At 56.4% G+C, this 26,494-nt stretch overlaps 1 protein-coding gene across 9 annotated transcripts in view; it reads left to right on the top strand.

Moving 5' to 3' along the window:
* Positions 1–26,494, top strand: part of LOC122368312 (zinc finger protein 1-like) — a 135,820-nt gene that overhangs the window by 46,272 nt on the left and 63,054 nt on the right. Inside the window, exon 1 of one of the 9 annotated variants that reach the window (XM_043342176.1) lies at positions 9,482–9,772. The exons of 7 other annotated variants lie outside the window; for them this stretch is intronic. In XM_043342176.1, the coding sequence (XP_043198111.1) occupies positions 9,751–9,772 (22 nt within the window). In that variant the 5' untranslated portion in view covers positions 9,482–9,750. Of the gene's footprint in view, positions 1–9,481; positions 9,773–26,494 lie in introns of those variants that run through there. One more of the 9 variants, XR_006254217.1, reaches the window with a different exon arrangement.

The following is a 26,494-nucleotide window of genomic DNA, read 5'->3' as shown; positions in this document are numbered from 1 at the left end:
TGCCATCGATCTTAAGATGGGGCAGCTGTAACCTTCGTTTAGATGGGCGCGATCTTCAGAAGCGCGCCGGACGCTCTGGAGGGGCGTCATTGGGCTTGAATGGGGCGACTAAAGTCTCAAGCAGGACGACTTCAGTCTCAAGGGGGGGGCGCTAGTGGCTCTTGAGGGCGCTATTGATCTCGGATAGGGCGACTGTGATCTTGAGAAGAATGCGGGTGCTTTAGAGGGGCGCCAGTGGTTTCAGGGCGTGCCATCGATCTTGGATGGGTCGATTGGGGCAGCTGTGAACTTCAGAGGGGCGCCGGGTGCTCTAGAGGGGCGCCATCAAGCTTTAATGGGGCGACTGTTCCGTTCAGGTGGGTGCCAGCGGCTCTTCAGGGGCGCCATCGACCCCGGGGGTTCGGAATATTCTGGTATCCGGAGGGGCGCCCTTCAACATTTGGGGGCTCAGGTCGTATTTGGGGGTGCCCTGGAGAACATTTAGGTGTCCAGGCACCCCCAAAGAGATATTGAGTTCGATCTTTGCCTGCACATCACTTTTTAATTTATGTTCTCTCTGTAAAACGGCATCAGCCTAGTCGGCGCTAATTGGGGCGCCATTTGGGCGGCTGGGCGGAAAAGGGGGGGCCATGGCCCCCATGCCCCCCCCCCCCTGTATACGCCACTGCATGTTAACTATGGCACACATTATACACAACCTAAATCTAACCATATTTACCATCAGAATCGAGTCAGAAAGAGCTGATAATAACACAAAGCCTCACTTTTATGCGTGTTTCGAAATCTCCAACGAAATTCAATGAATGAGTACTGCCTGGCCTGGCCTGCAGTTGATGAAGAGCTGTGTCAGCTTTATTTCTGGCTGGTCTGGGACTGAGTCGGAGGCCTGGTGTGAGCCCGATCGACTGGAACGATTATTGTCTACAAATATGCAATATCGCTTTGCTGGTTGAAACTGGAGCGTCTAGCAAATGGGATTATTTGTTCTCGGAAACGAGGTGACTGTCTAGACAAAAACGCGACGACTTTAACATGTGCCTGCAATAGTTAAATAAGTCAAGAATCTACTTGATTAGTGCAATGACAGTGACATAAGACATGACAAAATTAATATCCCGTCTAACATCTTTTTACCTACTCGCTTATCTAAATTGCCTTTCTTTCAATGAATCTATCTCGCCGTATAGTTTATAGACGGTGATAGAAACGGATGATTACCTATGACTTGCACTTAATGTTCCAACTCATCAAACAAAAATAAATGATGGGTCATATTTGGATTATCCGTGCCACACATGAATAAACAACGAATGAAAATATCTGGCGATTGTCCATTATAAACAATAATTTCGTTGAATTATATATTGGAAATAAAATATGTAACACATTACCTTCTGTTTATGCATACGTTTGAGGCCGCAGAAAGATTTATAATCTTATTAATGTGTATGGGTAGGCATTGAGTCAAAATGTTCCAGGCATTCACTCCCTGAATAGGTATCTAGAATTTGCATAAAATTGATCTCAAAAGTAATGAGTTTCCACTTGCAACTTTTATCTCAGGATATGTGTCTCAGTTGATCTCATTTCTGTGATGCTAACATGTCTTCTATTCGATAGTTAACTGTATGATCAACTTGTGCTTGATAATATCTGACATCTTCACAATAGGTAGGTATCTGACATCTTCCTTTGTCTAAAAAATATGACAGCCATCCTTGGCGAAACATGTTTTCACGACATGTCTCACGAACTCCAAAGACAAGACCCATTACCCAAAAGTTTCCTCACCCCCCCCCCCCCGTCTCGCCCTCCCGACCCCCAGCTCTGCGGAGACCCGGACCCGGACCCCCAGCTCTGCGGGGACCCGGACCCAGACCGGTCGGGTACCGGCACAGTCGCGGGTTTTCCTCCGAGTGTCCGCCAGAGCGGTGAACTTGTGTCACTCGGTGATTGGTCGCCCTCCCGGCGAGTCTGACAGACCGGTGGTTCCCAGAAGGCCGCTCCGTGCGCCGGCCGTCCACAACACCTGATACCTACTGGTGCACGGAGTGGTGATTGGTGCAGTTGGTGACTGGTGCAGATGATGGCTGCTGACGACATCCACTCAGCGGTGGTGCAGAAGGTGGAAAAACCGAACGACATGTAATGCACAAACGAGACAGATGATAGGTGTGCAATCGTGTTTACTGGCATCGCTTGGTCAGCCTTTCTGACCATGCTTTGAATCATGTCATGCACTCTGGGCCCTATTTATAACCCCGGCTATAGTCCCCCGACAAACGATGACCAGTGTGTCGAGACTGATCAATCCATTGACAGCTGACTCAGCCTGTCCCTCTGGTTTTTCGGTCCTGGCCGTAGAGAGGCCCTGCCATCGGCCTCCCGTCCTCTCCCTGCGCCGCCCCTGTCCGTCGGTCCCCTACCCCAGCGGCGTGTTTTGCCGAGCCGCGTCTCTGTCGACGCAGGACCACCGGGACGCGTCCTCGACGCCCTCTGCCGCTACCTGACGCCGCTCCCCTGCCCGGTGGTGTCTGGTCCGACCGCCACGGGGAGTCGCATCTGGCGAAGGTGCAGTGCGCTTCATTACGGGCCACCGGCGCCGGCCGGCCGCGACCGCAGCGCCGCGGGCGGCCGAGACGTGAACTAGCGACTGCCCGCGGCTACCTGCCCGGGGCTATTTGAGCGATCAGCCGTCAGCGGAGGTCCGCCTCGGCGGCTGAAACAACAGCCGGGAGCCGGCCACAACGCAGATCGATCTGGGAACGTCGGCAGTGTCCGCTGACGGCACGGTCAGCTAGGTGTGAGGCTGCAGGACGACCAGTGTTCCCCAATGACCGGTGAGAGACAACTGTGGGAACGAGTTGAAAGACCGGGGAAAAGAGTTGGGAGAGGTTGGTTCCGTATCTCTGTCCAAAACATGAAGGTAACACCCGGATGCTGCGAGTACCAGAGGTTTACGCTTCTAGATCTCAGGTGTCAAGTGAGATGTGCCCTCGGTTTCCCACACTCTCCATAGGTTTGACATCGAGGTGTCAGGTCAGGTATCAGTTATCACGCCAGGTGTCAACCCGACACGACCGACCACCAACCAGCAGTGGCCTGTCTCACAGATGCTGTGATCACCTGAGACTGCACACACTCGCCTGGGAGGGCTCCGTCTCCGGACGAGGGGAGGGGAGAGAGGGGCAGAGGGAGGGAGGGAGGGAGGGCGACAACCGTTACCGGTGCCACCCGACACCGCCGCAGGTACCGCCGGAAGTCGCCGCTCCTGGCCGGACGATGGATGAACGTCCAGATGGGCGGGCCGGCGCCGCTCCCGCTGTGCCGGTCACCCCCCAGTCGGAACTCTCCCTCCTCGCGCTGTCCCTCTCTCCCAGTGGGAGTCCTCCAGTGTCCCTTCCACACATGTGGATTGTGGAAGTGTCGTCACCCCAGTGACATTGAACTTGTGTTAATTGTTATTTCTGAAAGGGTGTTTGTAACAGAGGAAATGGATTAGTAGGCTATCATCCGTAGGAAATCATTAGATACACCTACGGATAGCGGTGATGTGATGCAAATGATATCTTTTATAATTTTTCAACTACAGAAGACGCTAGCATAGCTTTAAAATTTCAAAACTAAATAATAATTACAATCCCACCTAAGGTTGTCCATTATTCATTTGTGTCATATCATATGTTCAATTAAATTTACAAATGCACGTAAAAATGACGCCGTCCTATCTCCCTGCGACCCAGGCGAGAAGGGCCAACGGGGCAGCACATAGCGCATTGTTTGTTATTTCGTCGCCTCTGCGATAGAGTTCAGTGCCTCTGCGCCATACAATATTGGCACATTGGCGGCGATGGGCGGCGCATGGCAGGCGTCGGCGCGCGTGCGATTTTCCGCCGTCCGGTTGTCGGTAATGAAGGCTGGGACCTGGGACCGACACCGGTCCCGGTGGACGCGCGGCGGCCGACAAAGTGCACTGTTATCGGCCGCGTCGTAATCGACTCATTGAGGGGCGACATTGGCCGGCCGGCTATCCATCGGCGCGGCGGGGTAAACAGCCGGCGCGGCGCCGTGGGCCGCCGGTCACCTCTGCCGGCGCGGCAATTACTCGGCGTGATAGGGTGTGGTGCACGGTGGCCGGCCCGCCCCCGAGACGGCCGTTAATCGTCGCCGCCGTCCCCCGGGCCGGTTTGTTGACGGCGCCGGCGGCTGGCGCGCGCGATTGCCACCGCCCGGGGCGCCGCCGGCCGCGCCAGGTTCTGATAGCCTGTTTGTCAGGCGTCCGCCAATCAACGATCGTCTCTCCTCTCTTTTCTAGGTAAGTGAGAGGAGGTCGCCGGCCGCCGGAGGAGGGTGTTCGTCCCCCGGCGCCTGACTGCAGAGCGGTGAGTACCCGGCGCCCAGCGACCGATCGCCACCGGCGTTGGAGCGGGGGCGAAGTCATCGAATGCGACGCACGCGGCGGCGGTGACGGGCCGTTGGAGAAGCTCTCACCTGGCTGACGGCGCGCCATGTTTGTCAAACAGCGCCGTAATGGGCGCGCGACGCGCCGGCAGCGGCGAGCTCGCAGCTCGCGTCAGGTGCTGTCGCCGATGAAAGGCCGAGACGAGCGCGAGCGGTGAGCGCCGACAAAGTGCCTCCCTCGCACGGCGGAAGTTCTGAAAGCTTCCGGCCCCACCGGCCGGTGACGGCGACAAAACCAGACAGCTCGGCACCCGTCTGGCATTGCACATAGGCGACGCAGTATACATAGACTTTCGAGAAGAGGGATTTGATGTTTTTACCATGGATTCGAATGATTGCATCAATCTGTTCGTTTCATTATCGGTATATTAAGCACCGGGGCTATACAATATGCATTGCAATGCAATGTGCATATATGCTTACGCGGTCATGCAGCATGTTCTTCCTTTGGTCTAATTTTACTTATTACAACAAAAAGCTGACTTGCAGGTATCTGATCAAATTTGGTTCCTCGGAACACTTTTATTGACACATGTCACAGGCCATTCCGCCGAGTACGTGCGCAGCGTGAAAATGGGGCAGAACAAATGTTATTTCGGCTCCTGCCGTTTCCATACCCGATGCCGTTTTTTGGCCAAAGCCCCAAACAAACAGCGGCGGATCCTGTTCCCACGCGTTCGCCCGGCACCTGGTCTGTGTCGCCGCGTCGCGACACGCCAGCCGCCGCCAGCTGCCCGCACCGCCGCCGCCGCTCATGTTTATTCATATAAAGAGGCGCATTTTCTAACAGAATCCATACACCTTTTAGCGTGATTAGCCGGCGGTCGCCGGTCGCGGCCGCGCCGGGTCATTAGAGAGCGGCGGCTGCTTCTGCTCCGGGCGGTCGGCGCGGCGGCGCGGCCGATACCAGGCGCGCCGCTTCTAATCGCTCCATCCGTCTCCGCGCTGCAGTCGGCAGGCCGGTGGCTGCCGCCAAGCCGCTGCGTTTGATTGTCCGTGTCTCGCCATGCTCGTGCTGACGGGTCGTATTCATCACACACACACGGCGCGGCGGTCCGGCGCCGGCACCGCCCACACGGGGCACGGCCGCCTCCACCGTTCACGGACGGTCCCATTCGCAACAGACGGAGCACAAACTTCAAACCAAACTATCTCTATCGGCTCCAAAAAGTCTTGGATAAACATAACCTTGAAAATATGTGATTTAGGGGCATAGTTGCGAACATTTCTTAGCAAATTGAGTCGTAACAACAATGTTGCATTAGTCATTTTTGCAATCAAACTACATTTCTGGTCCGGCCATGTAACATAGGGCATGAGTGTGATCAACTGATGGATATTTGACTCGCTTAAAAGTAAACCAATTTGGAGGACTTTGATGGGCAAGGTTGTCTAAAACTTCGTTCTCGGCATATAATTTATATCCTGTGTTTGGCAATCAAACATTTGGGGACTAATCAGCTTTAGCAATACAAATTCCGCTCGGGGATCTAAAGGAAATCAGCATAATGCCAGCCGATTGCCAGAACCGGGCGGCTATGAGCGGCCGCACCCATCAACTTAGGCGATATTTCCCATCAGTCTTACCATATGCAGACCAGGGGCGGCGTTCGGGGTGGCCATCGATTCAGCTTGTGAAGTTTGATCGCGCCTGTCCGTGGGCCAGGTCGTCGTTTTGTCCTCGTTTATTCAGCCCGTGCTGACCCCGGCGACCTCGCTCCGGGATCTCTCCGCTCTGTGGTCGCCGCTGACACCTGCCCCTTCCTCCCCCCCCCCGGGATGGGCTGACGGGGGACCCAGTCACCGCCACCCCTTCCGCTGACCTGGGGTGAGTGGTCAGCGACTCTGTCACCCCTTCCCCCGCCGACCTGAGAGTTAAGTGGCCGGTCCAGTCGAGTCGCCCTGCGGCGGTCCCCAGAGCCCGGGGCAATTTTCTCACCTGACTGGGACGGTGTCGGCTGGAGACTCAGGTGGGCCTCACCCCTCCGGGGACGCGGGACGGTCAGTCCGCGACAGATCCAATCACGGCCGGTGTCTCCGGCGAGCCGAGCCGGAGAGAGCCACCGCGACCTGGCGCTCAACCCGCACAGAGAGCTCAAAGAGCTGAGAGGTGTGTGCTCAGCTGTAAATAGCTAACTGCTGCGGACTCTTTGATTTGATTTCATGGCAACATTTGACATAGAGTCTTTGGTATTCATATTAACTACCTTTGATATTCATAATCAAAGTAGCCTTAGATAGCATCCAGACTTAGCATTCCCTCTGTGTACGACCATGTATTCATCATAACCGTGGCATATTTAACAAACTCATGGCCTTGACTTTGATCAAAATGAATTGCTCTTAGTGGCGGATCCAGGGGGGGGGGGGCAAAATGGGCATTTGCCCTCCCCCCAACGGCATAATTTTAACATTACGCCTATGGACGAGGCATGGAAAGAATCGATAAATTGTTATGGTTTGCCCCCCCCCCAAAAAAAAACTCTGAGCTGGATCCGCCTCTGATTGCTCTAGTCAGGTCATACCTGGTTGCTGGCACGATTGCTCACTGGAGAGCTTTGATGTCCAGTCATGAGATGTTTTCTACTCCAAGGTTTTTCTAAAGTCCAGGCAGAGCACAGGAAAATAACACTGCAGCTTGACACTAACCATATTTCCGGCTTTCGAGCAAGTTTTACTGGAAACCAATGTCGAGTGTGACCCTAGTGGCCAGTACCTTCTGACAACATCCCTCCTGACTGTTCACCGTTATTACAAAATTTGAGCATATAATTGTAACATAGGCGGCGGAACTGGGAGGGCACCGGGGCACCGTGCCCCCCTTTGATTTTGGCAATTTAACATTACCCCTATGGGCGTTGCATGGAAAGAATGGGACCAAAAGTCGGCAGTACCCCCCTTAATTGAAGGGGTTCCGCCGCTACTGAATTGTAACAGTCCACCGTCTAGCCTCCATGTTCCTAAAGTCCTCAGCCCCGCTCAGCTCCCACCGCCGCTGCAGAGCTGGCTCAGCTGATAGCGCTCCTCATCACGATAGGCGGAGACAACCTGTCCGCACCGCTGCAGATCGCGACAAAAATCCAACGGTGCGTTAATGGGGGCTGATTTAATTTCTAACTGCTGGATAATCGGATAAGATACAGTGTGCGCTGTAACCTAATTAAATAGCGGGTGGGTCGGGCGGCGCGGCGGCGGCGGCGGCGGCGGGTGGCTTGCCGTGCCCGGCTGGTTAGCATACCAAGCGGCGCGACTCGACTCGGAGCCGACAGCCCGCCGCGGTCGGCACGGCGCTGTTTACCGGCCCACTGCCGCACGCACGGCCATTTCGGACCACCAAATGTAATTACCATGCTGCATTTGATGGCAGGACGTCGCACCGCTGCCGAGGCCGGCCGCCGGTCCACGGTTACCCGTTACACGCTCTAGAGAGGGGTTCTGCAACACGAGAAATCTCTTGAAAGTAAAGACGCATGGGCGGAAGGTTCAGACGAAACGCGAAAGGTGGATGGCAGATTGCATGCGAGACATGCTCATTGATCATGACAATAAGCTTGACTATTGGTCTGTACTTTAGTCATTGACTTTCAAAGGTTATCATATGCTAAAGAGTATAGATTTTATCCGTCAGTAAATACACAAACAGAAAACAAAGGCAGCAGTTGAACTGCACTGTGTGTGGGCGAACTGAGCGTTTCATCATTGATGTTATAGGTCCGAGTGACGCAGTCTGTGTGCGGTTTGGCAGATTGGCTCCGGGCTTCTGTATACAAATTGCCCTCTTACCTCCCTGCCTCACCTCTACCACGGCTCGGTCGGCGCGGCAGGCGCGGCCGCCCGCTCTCCGAGGTTTGTTTGTTCGCTGGCCCACTCATGTGGCATCATAAGAGTGCAGCCGAGTCCAGACAGGGACTAGCGGTGAGTGGCCTCAAATGAAGCATCGTTTGTCTCCAATTAGGAGCTTCGGGCAGACAAAGCCCGCGCAGATGGCTGCGCCCCGCCAATTGTGCTTATCACCAGAAGGTAATTGCGACAGTAATCCCCTCTGCCATCATCGATGATCGGGTAAAATGGTTGGTAACGAGCTCAATGAGCCGAAATCCACCGCACGCGTCTCAGTCAGCCACAATGCATGTGCCAGGGAGGCTGATGTTTGATTAGTCAGGTAATAACAGTTAGCCAGCAGGTGATAACACTTCTCAGGGGGCCACTAATCATGCTGGAGTCGGACTTATCACCCTGATACGCTGATGAAGTGAACATTTGCCGCAGTCATCACCCATTCCGGAGAGGTCATAACACCTGAAGTGGGTCAATGGCCGTTAGAACGAGCTTGCGACTGAAATAGACGCCCAAAAAGGTAATATCCACCATGGAGGCATCGGGTTAGCCATGACTAGCCGCTCTGCAGTTAGACGTTCCATTGCTTAATTGTACAAGTTATGATGCTGAAGACTGCACTTGACCAAGAGGTATGACCAGACGTTCTTGGCTGCTCTGTAAGTACATAGTCTGTCGTACGCCAGTGTGGTGCTGCGCTCAGGGGCGCCCCTCTTTCCTCTCCCCTCTGCCACTTACTCAGGTTATCAAAATAAATTAGATGATTGCACCCGCATCTGTAACGTTCCCGACCTTAAATTACGGTGAATTAAGCTCCATTGTTCTTTAATTAAACGGGCTGCGCGGCTGATCCCGGCTGCCGGTGAGCTGAAGTGTGACCGGCCGCCGCGCGCCGCCCGTCCCCTCCAATGCCACGGTGGCTCAGGTAGCACGCTCGATGCGGGTGGCGGCAGGCTTAGCTCAGCTTCAGGACACGCGGCGCTCTCGTATTATCGCAAATGAAATCTGCGCTTAATTTTGCGGCCGGCGGCGGCGGCGCCCGGGGCGCTGCTTTGTGTACCTCCGCCGCGGGCCCGGCCGGCAGCAGATGCGCCCGTGCCCGGCCGGGGCGTCCATTTGTGTGACAATGAACGGCCAGGTGGCCGGGGGCGCCGCACCTGAGCGGGAGCCAGCCGCGCACCTCAGTCGTGCTCCAGGTGCGGTCGCAGCCGGGTCGGCAGCGCAGCGTTTTTGTGCGGGCTACGTGACCATCCCATGGCGCGGCAGACTAGCTTTGTTGTCGTCTTGTCATGACGGGTGACGCGACGCCTAGAGGCTCACCTCACCGACGCAGTGAGCCACATCGTGCGGTGAGAGCGACCGTGCAAGACGCGCTCGGCCCGGTTCAACTCGTCTCGACCTGATCCGAGCTGCCTCGATTTGCCGTAACTCCGAGACGTCCGTTTCCGCACAATGGGAGTACGCTGGGCTGAAGGTAGGTCGAGGACCGGATCGGAAAGAGGCGGGTGCTGACAGAGGGAGAGAGCAGCCCGGCAGCCGGCGCGGCGCTGCAGCAGGTGCCAACAGACGCTCGTTTAGCCGCGCCGGCCGCCACCCTCGCCGGCAATATCGCTGCAGGGTGTTCGTGCCTCGACACCAGTGTGGCGCTAATTAAAACGAATTGATCAGTGTTCGTGTGTCGGTGTGCGGGGATTGCCGATGAGCTCACTGCTGTGCTGCCGTAATTGACACGTTTTGGCCGGCTACTGACTCAATTATCTGGCATTATGACGCTAAATCCGCCATCTATTCCCTTGATCTGGACTATCGCGCCAGCCATTTTTGTTCTAACTGTGCAATTCGTTTTCGAATCGTTGAGGAGATGGAGGCCCATCAGCGTGTCAGCACCAGAATGGGCTTCTTTGTCACCTTGTTCGGGCTTTTGAGCGGCGCCGGCGGGGAGTCGGCCGGCCGCCGCGCCGTCGCCGCCACCGTCTCCCGTTCCATCTCGTGTTTCGCCGACAAATCTGGCCATCTCTCGCGCTGTCTGCCCACCTTTCTGCGGCTTTATCTGGGTGGCGGGATGTCCCTCTCCATCTCTATCCATCGGGACCGGGCGCGTTACCTGTCGTCCGCCAACAACGCGCCCATTCAGCCGGCAGCGGTGGCGCGCCGCCTCTGCTGCTCCCCGCCGCGCCGGCCCGCGCCGCTCCTCGGCGCTCCTCGGCGCTCGCATTTCTTTCAGCGAGCCCGGCCGTAATATCGGAGCTGTCGCCGCCGCCTCGTAGATAGCCGCTATCATAATCTCAGGTAGGGCCGGCGCGGCGCGGCGCGCTCGTAATGTAGTGCCGTCGGCGCCGAACACTCCCCGGGGCGTCGTGGCGGCGGCGAGCGGCGTCGGAGTCGATTCGACGCGCTCACCTGGAGACCGGGAGCGCCGCCACAGTCGGTTATACAGAGCGACGGGGCCGGCTCACACAGCTGAATCGACAAAACTACGCCGACTAAATGGTTCCTTTGTTCTGGGAGATACCTACGCCGGTGGTTGAAATGAATTGCATTTTTAGGAATTTCCTATTCAGTTGCAAATGATTGATACCTATTTGTTTGTGATAGAAGGACGCGTATGTAAGTTGAGTCCGTTTGAATTGGGTGATCGACAACCATCAGGACAATGATTAGGAAATCGTTGACATTTAAGTCAATTATCACCCATCGGCTGCTCAATTTTTATTATACCTTATTTCTTGAAAATCTTCATTTGGCACTGACTGAGTGGATGAGTTCTCTACCTGCCAATATGTATCCTTCAGAGAGTTTATTTCCGTTATATGTGGGCTGGCATTCTCATCTTTCTTTGAATTTCCTCCCCAGCAACGCATCTCTGCAGCTCAGCAAATTGTCTGTCTTTCTGATGAGAACGTTCCTCTTCTACACGTGACTCTGCGAGCGCCTTCCCGCCGCATCGGAGACAGGTCGGAGCCGACGCGCTAAATTAGCATTTTTGTAATTGGTTTCGTTGGTGGCGCGGTGAGCGACAGCAGGACGGTGCGACGCGCGAAGAATCCGTCGGCGTCGCTCAGCGCGGAGGCGGGGGGGGGGGAGAGAGGAGGGGCGTCATCGGGCCGTGGTGCCGTGCGGCGGCGGCGGGCCGATCGCTATGGAGGAACAGTTCAGCTATAGACAGCATACTCGAACCGCCAGAAGGGCCGACATTCCACCGACAGAGGTGTCACTCACGCTCTGCTCAGTCCCACGGGCCGGCCGACCGGCCCTCTGCGCCCGCCACGTGTGCCCGCCGTGCCTGTTTTTGTGCGTGCGCCAATGGAGCGCACAAAGCGTTTATACGAGCGTGTTGTTACAGCTAGCCAACGAGCTTATTTGTTATTTCTGTCGCGGCCGACGTACAATAATTAAAAGTAAATGGAGCGAATTATTCGGCCTGCGCCACGGCACGGTCAACACGGTGCCAGGCGCCGCCTGCGACCGCGCACCGCGCCTCGGCTTTATTGCCCGCGGCTATATTGCGGCAGGTTACACCTCGGTGCCCCTGCGTCCTCCCCTCCCTCTCCCCGCTCTGCCCCTGCTCCTGCGCTCTGTCCGGCAGCTCCGCCCCCGTCCCGGACTGGCGTGTCCGTTTCCTGATGGACGCTGCGTTTCCGGGTCCCGTTCCCAGCCCGGAGATCAATGGTTCTGGTATGTTACATATTCGATCACATGTCCACAACAGTTGCGCTGCAAGTGCCGTGAGCTCAGAGACTTCGAAGGACTTCCGTGGGGGAGTCGTTGAAGTTGTGTCAGTCTCGTATGACGTCCTTCTGTCTTGTTCACAAGGGTCACGTACCCGAGGTAATTTTGAAGCTCATCATGCATTGAACATGAACATCCGATGTCTGGGCGCGTCCTGACCGGAAGTATAGTCGATATGGCGTACTCCAGCCCCATCTGTCCGGCTCTGAGGAGAAGGAGCGCGAGATCCCGTCCCTGGCTCTGGCCCTCGGCTCATACCTGTGTCACCGAGTGGCCGACTGGGGGCGGTTCCGGCGCGTCTGTGACACTTGTGACGCAGTCAGCGCATACCTGGCGCGCCACATACCTGGCGACCGGAGCCGACCGGCCGGCGCGACGGGCAACTGGAGCGCCGGTGTCAGATTCTGTGCCGCACCTGGCTCGAACGGGCGCGGCGTCAGCAACCCACCTGGGCTGGCGCCGCGCCAGGACCGCCGCCACAGCGCCAGAGCCGCCGCATCTGGCCCGAGGCACTCAGTTGCGGCCCGACCATACCGCTGAGAGAAGGTGCAAGCTGGTCTGGAGTGATCAGGTGCGCGCGAGGTGCCTCGGCTCAGGTCCGTAAGGTATAACCGCCGGGTCTGTGTCTGCTGCCAGCTCGTGTTGGTTGGTAGTCTGTAAAGGTGCGCGTCTTTCTCCCTGCTGGGTACTCACCGCGTGGAGGGACCGAACTCCGTCTCCCTGAAGGTTAGTGACAGAGGCCAGGAGGTCGGCCTGGTGCCAAAATTGGAACCGTCGGGGCCCCTGCGGTAGGTACCTGACAGCGGCAGCACCTGGACCCAGGCCGGTGAGGACGTCCGCTAAACGTTCTGCAACACGAACAGTGAGTGTAAAGCTGCTTAGTAGAAAACGGCCTGAGGTGTCGGCATTTTGGCTTCAAAATAAATAACGACTTGGGTAAGAGCATGGCGTGATTTTGTAGCGCCTCATTTCGCAATAGTTCAACATGTTTTGATTGGGAGCAGTCCTGGAATCCAGGTGCTCGGGTGAGGGTGTTTACAGCCGGTCGGTCGGTCGGAGAAGATCCCCCAGCTGCCTCGCCGGTGTGTGTTCAGCGCTGTGTGTGTATCCCGAGCACGGTGAATAGCTCCGCACCGCGGCTGCCCTGATTGAAATCGTCCCCGTAAAGCCCACCGGTACCATTCGCAGAAGCATTTTCTCAGCACTCCCGCACGCCTGAGCAGGCAGGGCAGCGCCCCTGAGTCAGGTCGGCGCGGCCCTCTGTGCTCAGTCGGCTGGCGCCCCTGAGTCAGGTCGGCGCGGCCCTCTGTGCTCAGTCGGCTGCCGCAAATGCACCTCTCGCGCCGGATTAGTCACGGTGTGACAGACGCGGCGCGGCGCGGCGAGTGTGGCGCGGCTGCGCCGCTCTGACGCCGCCGCCGCTGTGACGTCACGCCCGTTTATGAAGAGTGCCGCTCGTTGGGAGCCCGCCGGCCCGTTGGCGCATATATACTCAGTGTAAATGAAACGCTCGTGTGTCAGAAATGGACCGGGCAAAGGCCACTTTGTCGGCGCCCATCCAGCCCGCTCATTCTTATGGCATATATAACTCTTAAAATGCTTAATAACACCACCGGTCGGCGGCCTAATATCCACAGTACCAGCTCCGTAATCTGGAATTAATTTTGACAAATGTGCCGGCCTTAGGTCGTGTCGGAAAACAGCGGCCGCCGCTGACGGTCCGGCGCCGACGACCGATGTGCAAATATCTGGCCGCCGCCGTAGTTAGCCGGCCGGTCGGCGGTCTCATGGCGCGCTGTTGGCACCACGTGTGCCGGACGGGCCCACAGAACGGCCCCGGCCGCGCCGCCTCCCCAGGCAGAAACTGACCGCGCCGCCGAGCCGTTGTGGCCAGCGCTCCCATAGCCGCCGGCCATTTCAGCGGTCCGCCTGTCAACGGACTGTGGGAGAGCAGGCTGCTTTTAACCGGGGCGGCATGACACGGGTTTACAGGGCTGCAAGCGTATTGCTCGTCCTAAAAGTATGAAAAGCCTTCCAAAGTAAAGCTTTGTTGAGATCGCTTAGATGGTCCAGGGGTTGAGGCGGCATATGTGGGTTTGACGGGGCGTTCTGTGGTAGTCCCCGAAGCTTTTGTGTTCGCGTCCATTTGTGGTACACAAAGGACACGGTAGAAGCCAGAGTGGCTGAACAAGTGATGACAAAGGCCCTATCAGATCTAGAAATACATGACTGTGGAATAGGTCTTGTCGATGATATTTCTCAGTGCCATCGAAATGTCTTGGAGAGAGGGCAGGCGCCCTTCTGGACATACTGGCCACGAACAAACATCGTTCACAAACATGGCGGCATTAATCTGCTCTGTCGGCGCTCCGCGAACTCTGTGACTTACAGTGGAGCACGTGTTGCTGCTGTGGGGCCGATGTCGGCGACCGGTCCGAGCGCTGTCCGGCTGCGACCATTTCCGGACCGAGTAATCTCGCCCCGGGCCAAATGTCATCCGCTGAAGGATTTGCCTCCAAAAGTTGGCGGTCACGCTCGCGGAGCGGCCGATCGCGTCGGGCCTGGATCTGCGACTGGTGGGGTCTGGATCTGATCTGGAACCGAGAGAACGGGGTAATCTTGTGTTTTGCATTCAACTTGTTATGGGATATACGAAAGAATGTGACTATTTTGTCCGCGGTAAATGAGTGTGCCATTGTCAAACTAGCGCTGAGCTGGGTCTACAGTTGTGTCTGTAGTTGTGTCTGTGCAGGGGCGTAGGCAGGGGGGGGGGCCACTGGGCCATGGCTCCCCCCCCCCTTGGGCGCCGAAGGCGCCCTTTGCGATTGCAATTGTAATAGAATCGAATCGAAAAACAATCGCGACTGGAGGGCGCCCAATCGCGAATGTGTTTGCAGGGAAAATACGGTTGGAGGGCGCCCTCGGAGGGCGCCATTCCAAATACGCACTCCAAATACGATTGGAGGGCTCCCTTGGGCGCCCTCCAACCGCATTTGTAGGCTAAAGCTTTCTAAGCGTAGCGGTAGTCGCCTATGTAAGCCTGTTGATCGCTGCCCTCCTACCCACCGGCGCCCTCATTTGATCGTTGTACTCCTACCTATTGGCGCTCTCTGGTAAACAGGCGCCCTCTCACCCGAAGGCGCCCTCCTGTAGGTCGCCACCTTGCCCTACACAATGGTACCCTTCTGCTGGTCGGCACCCTCATAATTATTGGCGCTCTCCCACCAATTATGCCCTCGTGAAATTTTGATGGCCGCCCTCCTCCCTTTTGGCACCCTCTTGTTGAGTGCCACCCTTCTAGCCATTGCATGGCGCCCTCTTACCTATTGGTTCCCTAGTCCCTCCTGTTGAATATTAATCGGGGCCCTTCTACCTATTGGCGCCCTCGTGTTGATCGCCGCCCTCCTAACCACTGACGCCCTCCTGTTGATCGCCGCCCTCCTACCCACTGGCACTTTCCTGCTAAATTGGCGCCCTCCCCACAGGTCCCCTCCTGTTTAATGTCATCCTCTTGGGCAAAGGCACCCTCCTCACCATTGCCACCCTCCTGTTTAACTTGATCGTCACCCTTCCACTCATTGGCGACCTCTTGTTGATCGCCACCTTCCTATCTATTGGTGCTCTCCTGTTCCTTGCCGCCCTCTCACCTGGTGGCACCCTCCTGTTGATTGTTGATCGGGGCCCTCCTACCTATTGGCGCCCTCCTGTTGATCGCCGCCCTTCTACCCATTGGCGCCCTCCTGCTGCTTGCCACCCTCCTACCTATCGGTGCCCTCCTGTCGAAACTCGGGATGTTGATCGGGGCTCTCCTACCTATTAGCGACCTCCTGTCGATCGCAGGCAGCCCTTCTACCTATTGGCGACCTCCGTTGATCGCTGCCCTCCTATAATTTATCTACTCCTTTGGCATGTTTCCCAACTTAGCAGTTCTCTTGCACATATTGATGTCTTTCCTGATTTATCTACTTTGTTCATTTGTGGCCTGTGAAAACTGCCACAAATGAACGTGCATTCAGCATAATGAATGAAGCATACCAAAACTGTCTACGCTCTACCATGCATAAAACACGTCTTTGGTCTTAACGGATTGATCTTACTTTACATGCATCATGACATCTATTTTATATGGATCACGATTAAGTATTGTCAACAGGTTCGGCTGCAACAGCAGGCATCAGTTTCGGTGATTGAAGCTGGTTATTTAGGTATTCAACTCTGTAATATGCATCTGTGAGAAGGCCATGAGGGCTGGTCGAGGTAATTTGGATGAGAAGCCCGAGGAGGCTAATCAATCTCATGAGGAACAGTCCTGTTATGGTTCACCTATCTTTCTGTTTCTGCCGCCTTCTCGTTGTGCGCTTGTGTTTACGCACCTCGCGCTCCGGTATCAATCCGATATGGTGGTCTGGTGTGTATGCCACCGCCAATAAACTTTTCTACATCGTCACCCATGGGCGAAGCTTCCTATACAGTTTGTGTGGCACCGGCCCCACCAAACCTTAGGTATTTTTACACCTTCAAATTTGGTGAAAGAGCGAGAAGAGCTTTGAACAGTGAGCACGTAAAATATGTGCCTAAAAGGCGGAGGAAAAGGTTGTTTTCAAAAATTTCGCGCGCCTTCGGCGCGCACAACAACACTTCTTTAGTAGGAACTTATAGCCAATCACTTCCAACCTTTTCGTCACGTGTCAGAATAACCCGCGCCAGGACACTTCTTCAGACATGCGGTAGAAAAATCCCATATACCACTACGCTACGAGCTTCCGTTTTTTCCTGTTGGGGGAGGGAACTGGGTGAGCGGGAGGGGCACACCTTTTGGTACATTACTCTTACACGTGCTTTATAAAATGTAAACCATAGTCGCTAAAAGCAAGGTCATCAGGCCATGTCGAGTGACCTAACTTAAAGAAAATGTTTTAAGCATAGTCACTTAAAGGTAGTGTGCCACCTTTGAAAGATTTCCCATTTTATTTTTCCTAGGATAAGAAGCTTCTGTTTTTACCTAATATCGCAAAGAAAATCAAAAATGGGCCTGGAATAGTGCCTTTTTCGCATAAAAGTTTATCGGTTTTTCGATATGTATAACAACTGTAGTGGGCTGACGTGCAAACAGGCGTCGGCAACAACCGCGAATGCGGCGCACATGTGACAATAAGCAAAGGTCATTATAGAGTTACGACGTACGGGAATGAGTTATCAGCTGTCTAATCGTAGACAACACAATGTCGAGCCTTAAACTGTAAGCCTGTATTGGTATTGTTTCTTTTATTTGGCTGTCGAACATTATTTATGGTTTGAAATATGATTTTATGTAAAATAATTGATATGAAAAAGCCGTCTCTTAAGTTATGACCCCATTTCACCACACGCAAGTGGCAGAAATGACAATGATCAGCTGACGCATTTTTCTTGGCCGAAGTCAGAGCGCGCGGCCCGACGCACCACCACCGCACCACAAAGTATGAGCAGAAGCCGCGCCCAAAGCCAGGGCCCCGGTAACGTGAGGTAGCCGAGTCGGGGCAGCGTGCGCTGACCCAAGCCGGGGCCGCAGCTTTGGGCGCGGTCTACCGCATCCCCGCGGGCAGCCCCGGGCTATCACATGACACCGGGAGGACGCGCGGCCCCGGCTTGGGTCAGCGCACGCTGCCCCGACTCGGCTACCTCAAGTTACCGGGGCCCTGGCTTTGGGCGCGGTCTACCGCACCACCTAACAGGCGTGTTCGAAACCGCAGGAGATGATGATGAACGGGTTTATCGAAACTTGATTGGATGAGCATATCGGTAATAGCGATTTCAGTGTGTGCATTTATTGTTCATAGTGGTGTGAAATGTGGTTGGGGTACGACCGACAACCCGTCGGGGCGAATTTCGCACTGGGGTACTCAAAATTTGAAGAATTTAAGACGTTTCCATGAGTTTTGAAGGTATGGATAAGTTCTAAAAATCCGGTTCTCCTTATCTGGGCCATTAACTCCATACGGTCCAGGAAAGCTGGCACACTACCTTTAAGCTGAGCGGGTGACTTGACCTTTTGTGACCTGGAGTAAAAACAAAATACACACGATGGAAAATCAATGCAGCATAACCTATACCAAGGTACGCAAAAAAAAACTGGTGGCGCAGTAAAAAAAGGCCTCCCACCCCCCCCCCCCCCCCCCCTCCGCTGAGCGATCGTTAAGGATTTTTATCTCGCGAACGTATGGCGCCCTCCTTGGGTGAGGTGGCGCCCTCCAAACCCTTGCCCCCCCCCCTTCGCGATTTTCTAAATACGCCGCTGTGTCTGTGTCTGTAGTTGTACTGAGCTGCTTTGCACCGCGGGACTGTGAGCCCTGTCGGGATCGCTCTGACCGACCTCGACCAATGTTCAGGCACGCGGTGACAGCCGCCGATCAACAGAATGAGGCCACCTTTGTCGGTCAAGAGACCACGGATGGACAAGAAAATGTGCCGAGCACGCAAACTGACACGGGTGGCCCCGGCAGATCACGTGACGCGATGTCACTGTGTTTGACGTGCATTGTGCTCTGTGACGTCACTGTATGTGACGTCAGTGACGTCACTGTATGTGACGTCATTACCTGCGGTGAACTGCATGCGTCACCACCGTGTGACGAATTGGTACGACACAGTTACGAGCGTAATACTAGGCCCGCTATATGGCCCGTAACGGGCTAAGAGCGAGCTGAGGTGGCGTGAGCCGTGGCAGCTCTACGCAGTTTGTCTCTCCGCACCACTGCTTCTGACGACTCTGAGTCATCCTGAGTCAGCCCTCGGGCGGTATGACCTGACTCACCGGTCTCCCTCTGGTCAGGTCACTTTTCGGGGACTCCCAGCGGGGACGCGCTCATTCAGCGATCGGTCCCCGACTGACACAACTCATCAGCAAGTCACCACCGGCTGCTGGCTCGACGCCGCGTGTAAACTTTTATCGACGCCGTCTGCCGTGAGCGCGACCAATGAAATTAGCGCGGGCGGCGACGGCAGCTTTCAGCTCGCGTCAGCGTCATGTGTTGACGCCGGCGTGCGACGCGCCCGTCAGCCGGACTGCCGATGAGACGACGTCGCGGTCAGACAGGCGGACGGTGCTGGAGCGGCTGTTTCGCTCGCCGCCGAGCCGCTGACTTTTGCCGCTTGTCCGAGCGGGACCGGTGTCGACGGAGCGGGCAGGGGAGGGGCGGGGAGGGGCGGCGGAGGGGAGCGGCGGCCATTGTGCGCCGCCAGACAGCCAGTCAGCCGAGGGGCCCGCATCATAACCAGAGGGACGCCGCATCATAACCAGATCGCCCACCTTTCATACGCACACGTGGACGCGGGACGTCATTAGTTCCGCGCCATCAGACGGGCGCCGGAGGCCGGCAGGAGGGAGGGGTCCTCCTCCTCCTCCCTCCCCACCGCCACAGGAGCCGCCATCGCGCACCGCCCTCCACCGGTCCGGTCACGTGACCGAAACCGGGCGCCGGCGCCGCCGTAAAACCGAAATTTCGCCGCCGCCTCCGGGCGAAGCGGTAAAGTTGTGCAGAGGAAGTCAACTCGTACGACCGACGCTAGATGGCAGGTCGAGCGCGCCCGGGCCGCGCCGCGGCCCGCAACGCTTCGTCGAATACAGCTCGGCGATGGTTTGATGGCGGCCGCTCCTGCCTTCCGGAGTTGGGGTCGGTTGGACGCCGCCTTCCGGCCGCTGTCTGTCCGAGCGCCAAACTTGCCCGGCCGCCACCGGGGCCGGCTGATGGATGCATTAGCGGCCTTCCGGAGGCCCATTACCTAGGTTCGGCTGGCCCCGGTCCGGTTCAAGCCGTACGCTCGGCCGAGCGGGCGGGCTGGCGCCGCGGTGGGGCCACGGGCGGCGGTGCATGGCACACCGTTCGGCCGAACGCACCGGCCCAGCGCCCGATGTCACTTGTCGCCGGCACGTGCCTGCTGATGGATGGCGGCCGGCCGAGCGAGCTCTCCCCCGGAGGTGCGGCGCGCTCCCCTCTGCCGGCCGGCCCGCCGCGTCCCCTCCGCTCGGCCCGCCGCTGTCCTCACGTGTGATGGCAGCGGAGGGGAGCGCTCTCAGCACCCTGAGGGGATGCAGGAGTCAGACAGCTAATTGCTACAATGTCCCTTGTTCGGGGCTCTTGGGTGGGGCGTCGACGGAGGCTGACATAATTAGTGTGCCAGTCTGCTTGAACTAATGGTATGTTCAAGTGTCTCCTTTGGATGTCTTTGTAAGGTGAACCACTTACAGCTCACAATCGACATTGTTTTACATAATATTTCAACTTCCTGCTAGCTGCGTCCTCTAAGCACAGGTGCTATCGATGATTAATTTCAGTATAAGCATGATGTTAAGTATGTCTACCCGTGCCTGACATTGTTTTTATTTTAATTCGTGCCCAATGCGCCCCATTGCCACTTTTTATCATTTTCAATCGAATTTACGAGACATCAGGTGACCACATGGCATGCCGCTGTGTACCGAAGCAGCCCGCTCGGTCACTCGCTCCTCCACGGATAACGCGGTGGTTCAGAGTCCGCCTGGTAAATACTGACCTCAGTCTGCACACTCTGCAGTCCTGCACCGCGGAATGCACGCCTCGTTAGGACACAGAGGCGCCTGGCGCCGCTCGGTGACACCGAGCGGACATGTTTCGTCATTAGAGTCAGGTGTCAGCTGGTTCCCAGGAGCGACGGCCGCTCGCCGGGGCATGTGTCGCCGTCAGAGTCATGGTCGTTAGATTCTCCGTACGTCACCACCCACGCTGGGCTTAATTGCGGTGATAAATTTCCAGCTCTCCGAGAGACACTCTTCTGCGACGTTCTGCGCGAAATGTCCCCGTGTGCTGCTCAGCTATGCCGAGTTTGCCGACGCTACGGTTTCGTGTGCAGACACACGTGGCCTGAGTGACATTTTCATAAACAGTGTCGTTCTGATTTCCGCATAAGAGCGCTGTGGTGGGCGCAGCGTACGCTGGCCCTCTGCCGTGTGTGTCACTTTAGTGGCAGAATTGCTCAACTGAGCACCGGCCTCAGGCTGTGCACTTTGACACCGCTGCGTGGCTGGTGACCGGTAGCCGATATACGGCGCGCGGTCACCGCAGCCGCTCCGACTCCCGAGCCCCACGGCCGCCCGCGGCGGGACGCCTGCGGGGTAGGCTGTGCCGCGGTGCCGTGCTGTGCGGCGGTGCAGTCTCCAGCAGTCTGGCAGCGTGCGGGCGCGGCCGACAGAAGAGCATTACGAAATCGGCCGAGTGGCTGACGTTAGCATTTGCTGAGAAGCTTGTTCCTTGTCGCGCACGACATTAATGCTTAATGCCTCCTTGGTGTAAGTTAACAGATCCCACGCTAAAGCAAACTTCCTGAATGTCAATGTTATGTAAACAGTGTTTCATAATTCATTAAATATTTTCGCAGCATCGCTTTCACGCATGCATAAACATTTGTAGGTATCGACTTTCGGACGACTAAATCAAACGCAGCGACGTTGCTATGCGGGGCGAAATATCCGAGTTCCGAAGTCGGCGGCGTGCCTTTTCTTTGTCGGAGGGCGTGTCGCTGAGGTCGTCTCACTGAGCTGCGGCGCGGGGCGGGGCAGCTGTGTCAGCTCCAGAGCTGCAGCATTTGCCGCGCCGCGCCACCCGGCTGATATATTCCGCCGGCGCCGGCCAAGGTATCGGAAAACCATCACCATTCGCCACTCTGACCCCCCGCAGTTCGCACCGGCGAGCGAGCGAGGTAGGCGGCGCCTAATTTACTTAGGTGCCTCCCCGATAGGGAGCGGTCTTCCCTTTTAATGAAAAACCCTGTCAGCCAGCGCTGCTAATCTTTACGAATGGTACCAAATTAGATTAGCATCGCGATCGCACGAAACGTGATTCAATTAGGACCTATTCTAATGATTACTCTGAATTCAAGCGTGTAAAAAATTAATGCCGCCAGCACGTGCCACCATTTGTTGGCGGCGGAGTGGAGCACTCGCGTCTGATCCCTGCCCCCGGCCCCCCGCCGGTGGCAGGCCCGCCGCTCCACTTGGGTTACGGCCCATTACGACGCCCTGGACAGACGACGTTTTTCGTCCGCCGGCGCGCTGATACAATTTCGGCGCGCCGTCGACGGTCGCCGCGCCATTTCGCGATGTTTCGTACCTGGGCGGCCGATCGGCGGCAAAACCTCGGTCCCGCTGCACCTTTGACATTCGTTGCCATCAGCCGGCCATCGAAACCGATCAGTTGCTCGTCGCTGCGTGGCTCCGTGGCGCTCGTGGCGCGCCAGTCAATACGGAGGCAAAAACGGCGCGCTTCCCGGCGCCACTTGTCACCTGACGCGACAACGCGACAAAGTTGGCGAGATCGCTACGTTGGAGAAACAGCCTGCGTAGTGCGTACCACCCCTCCCACCCCTGCCCTCTCCCCGTCCCCGTCCTCTCCCGCCTTCCGACCCACCCCCACCATCCGGTGCACCGCCTGCCACTAGACGGCCGCCCAAAACGTACAACGCAATCGCGCTCATTTTCTGGCCAGCTCGCAACGACCTCGTATTTCGCGTAAATATCTCGGGAGCATGTTGCGTGCTATTTATGCGCGCTAGAGGTTCGTAGATCGACAAATTATTTCTGAGCCATGTGGTCCAAAGTGACCTTAGTCGCCGCGAGCCGGCTCGTTGGCTGGACCGGTCGGCTGGCGGCCGGCGCAGCCATGCGCGCCCTAAGTGTCCCGCTGCACAGCGCCTCCGGCCCGAAACGAGCGCAGCGCTCGTCTCGGCCGACGCGTCCGACCTCTGTATCCATTTCAATTTGGCTGCATTTATTTGCGCGTGTAATCTTTATTATTGGCCTGATCCTGGTTTTATTATGACAGCCCCACCTTATCTTGTTTTATTCGCCAAGTTTGTCGGTGCTGGCGCGGTTTAACTTCCGCGGCCGCGGCGCCGGGCTGGCGGCGGCCGAGTCTCGCCGTCTCCGAAAAACTTCCATCAATGGATACAATGGCTGTGTTTGAGAGGAGGCCGCGGACGGCGAGGATTAGTCCGCGTTTGGGGGGGGGGGGGCGCGGGTGGGTCACTGCGGCCGCGCTGGTGGGCGGCGGCTGATGCAGGACGGGCCATCGGGCGGCGGCCGGCAGCGTCACCTTTGTCTCTGGCCGGCTGAGCCACCCCGAGGCCAGTCGTAGATCGGACTGAGCGCCGCCACATGACTGGCGACGGGCGCACAGAGTCCGAGTTACGGCGGCGCCCGAGCCGGCCACCGGCCGCCCCGAGGTGTTATAGTGGAGCGCCGCTCGGCGATGGTGTATCGGCGGGCTTTGGCGCCGGACAGCACCGGAGGCCGGTTATTTAGCATCTCCGCCGCCGGTCCGGTCTAGCACATCCCATTCGATCAGAGGCGACTGGCGGCGGCGCTTTTACGACCACCTGAGTACCTCGATGGCCTCCGCCCGAGCCCGAAATGATTGCCTTTCAATTACAACCTGAGTAGAAAATTTAATGGCTATTTCGGACTTTTATAATCGTCTTATGTCAAAATCAGTAATTTATTGATAATGCAATGGCTTTTGAATAACCAAATTAAATCTGCCGTGTGCAATAAATCTGAGCGTGACGTGCAGGCCGCGTGTGGCGGGCGTCGGATGGTGACGAGTGGCTCTAGTTATCACCTCAGCAGCATTGTCACCGCGGCGCATTATTCACCGCCGCGCCGTCAGCGACGTTATTTATTGGCGCGACCTCCGAATGCCGCAACAGGTCAGCGGCGCCGCCGCTCCGACCAGTTCGGCGGGCTCTGTGCCCCACCGCGGTCGGCCATTCTTTCCGGTGTAGCTGAGGCCCGGTGCTCCGCCGCGGCCCGTTGGCTGGCGGGCCGGGCGCCCGGCCGCGGTGGCTCACCTGAGGCACCTGTCCGGCCGGGCCGCTGATTGGCTGCAGTCGGCCGGTCGGCGCCGCTGGACACCGGCGCGGCGACCAATAGCGCACCGGCGCCGATACGATCACCTGGTGGGCCGCGGAAATGGAGACGGCGTCTGGGAGAGGGGCAGGTGTAGTGACGCGCAGGGAATGGTTACTGGTCACTCTGGGACTGCTGGTTACGGACGGCCTGTTCCTATGGGAGTCGGCTATCTTTTGTCAATAGCTTCCAGAAGACTTCGTGTTTTGTCTTACCGATGGCTCTTCCATTTCACTCAATGTGGTATGGTCGCATTTTTTGCTGTAATCGACGGGGACGAAGCTCGTCTATATTCGAAACGTTAGAATGCGGTTAAACCTCAATATATGGCCAGTAACTTTAACTTCTCTCAATAGTTTGTAACTTTGTCAGTGGTTACCGAGCGTGGCCCATCTCTATTTAACTCGTGAGGCCCTGATCTATGGTCACGCGATGACCTCATTGCTGCCACCCGTGAATGGTGATCTCTTCAGGTCATCTGCGCTAGCTCGTTCAGCCTGTCGGATTTCATCGCTCTGCTCGGATCATTACCCCTGCAACTCGCTTTCAGGCGCGCTAAATGTGCACCAAATGATGTGAAACCTGGGGCCATTTTTCAATCTGCGTCCCCTGCTATCATTATCAAGCACAAGTTTTGCATATAACGTACGAAAATCAATCATGGTCGGACAAAAAGGTCTCTGGGTCGGACGATAGTGGAGCGGTTAATGACTTTGCCGCGGCGGCGCCGGGTCCCAGCGGCCCCCGGCCGGCCGCAGGCCCGCCTGGGAGCTGAGCTGGTGGAACAGGGTGCCGAAGGGAGCGCTGCGCTCCTCGGGCTGCTGAGCACATCACCCCGAGCCGATACCGGCTGAAAAATGACGCCCCCGCCGCGGTGTGCTCCCCTGATTTATGGTGGATTTCTCAATGGAGAATTTATCGCAGGTATTGTGCGACATCGATTATGCACAGACCTCGGCCTGACGGAACGGACGGCCGCCGCTGCTGCCTTTGTGCGCTCGTCGTTCCGAGGGGATTTCTCGTCACGTGAGACTTGGCCGTGTCACGAGTGATGGAATTCGATGCTCAACTATATGTGTATCAGTTGGTTTTCAATGGATATCAACAACTAAACGGGCTAAGATTCGTGAGTTGGACGTCTTCATACCTCATGTCCTTTTTCTCGAGAACGGGTTTCTCCATCTTACTACGTAACCTGTCGGTAACGACATCACGAGCATTCTCAGAGACATCCTGCACGCATATCATGTTCGTCATGTTACTGATTCGCTGAATCTGCATCATATGTTTTGTTATTTCTTGGCTGTCGTTACCATGCGCGCTGCTATCCCATTACCCGCACGAGTAAAGTGATCAGGCTTAATTTGCACTTTATTCCCAATCCTTTGAGAACGTGATCCGTGCGGAATTTGTTCCGGTAGGGCTGGTCTCCGCGGGGTCACCATGTGCCGCTGAGGTTACATAACCGCTCGACATCCACGTTTACATATCGGATGACTGTCACCGTTAATTTGATATCACATTAACGACTGTATCGTCATATATAACAGCGGTTTGGATGGTCAGCACGGCAGCTGGGCCCGCGGGGAGGCGACTGACGATGACGGACAGGGGGTGACGTGCGGGGTGCCACATCCTGGTGCCGCACTATTGTCGGTCGGGCTCTTCAGTGTATAAGTAACCTACGGGTGTCTACTTTTACGATTACGTGGTTCTGAGACGATCCAAGGCATGCTCAGTCACTTGCGTTCATGTTCCACCACACAGTTTAAGGCTATCCATCCGTCGCCTGCCTGGACATCATGCTCCCCTGCTGTTTCTATCGATTATCCATCCTTATCCGTCTGTTTTCTACCTTCTATCTCTTACCAGTCACCTTCCACAATCCACCATCTACCATCCACCATCCACCCTCCACTCTCCACCCTCCGCCATCCACCATCTACCATCCGCCATCCACCATCTACCATCCGCCATCCACTACTCTCCACCGCCGTCCGTCCGTCCTCTATCCTCGGCGTCGCCGTGTCTCTGCTATTCATTAGACACCTCTATTGTATCGTGGGAGCGGTCCGGTCGGCTGTTATCACTGTCAACACAGCAGGCGCGCACCCATGGCGGGCTGGGCCGCTCGTCCTCTGCTCCGCTCTGCGCCGCCATCCTCGGTGACACAGATGAGCGAACGTGTGTTGTGGAGAGGGGCAGGCGGGCGAACGGCTGCCGCAGACAACTGAACATACTGCATAGGGACGAAACGAACAAACTTAGAAGCGCATCTTTGGAAAGAAAAGCAATTACTGCTAAAGATTCTTTCGAATGGTAACAATGAGCTTAACGTGAGACAATAGGTATTCTTATTTCGACGATCGACTCTTGCCATACAGATGAGCAAATACAGCACATGACATTTTTAAACAGATCGGGCTCTCCACACGGCGCGCTCAGCGCGACAGTTCATTTCCAGTCACACTTTGTGACGGTCGGCGGCGCTCACAGTCGCCGCGCTCAAAGGGACGCGGCGCAGTCGGCCAGCGCCAGCGGGGCCATTCC

The sequence above is a fragment of the Amphibalanus amphitrite genome, unplaced genomic scaffold (assembly GCF_019059575.1).
Source record: "Amphibalanus amphitrite isolate SeventyFive unplaced genomic scaffold, NRLGWU_Aamphi_draft 000032F_arrow, whole genome shotgun sequence".
NCBI lineage: Eukaryota > Metazoa > Arthropoda > Thecostraca > Balanomorpha > Balanidae > Amphibalanus > Amphibalanus amphitrite.
The sequence above is the reverse complement of the archived record's forward strand: the minus strand, read 5'-3'. Positions and strand labels throughout refer to the sequence as shown.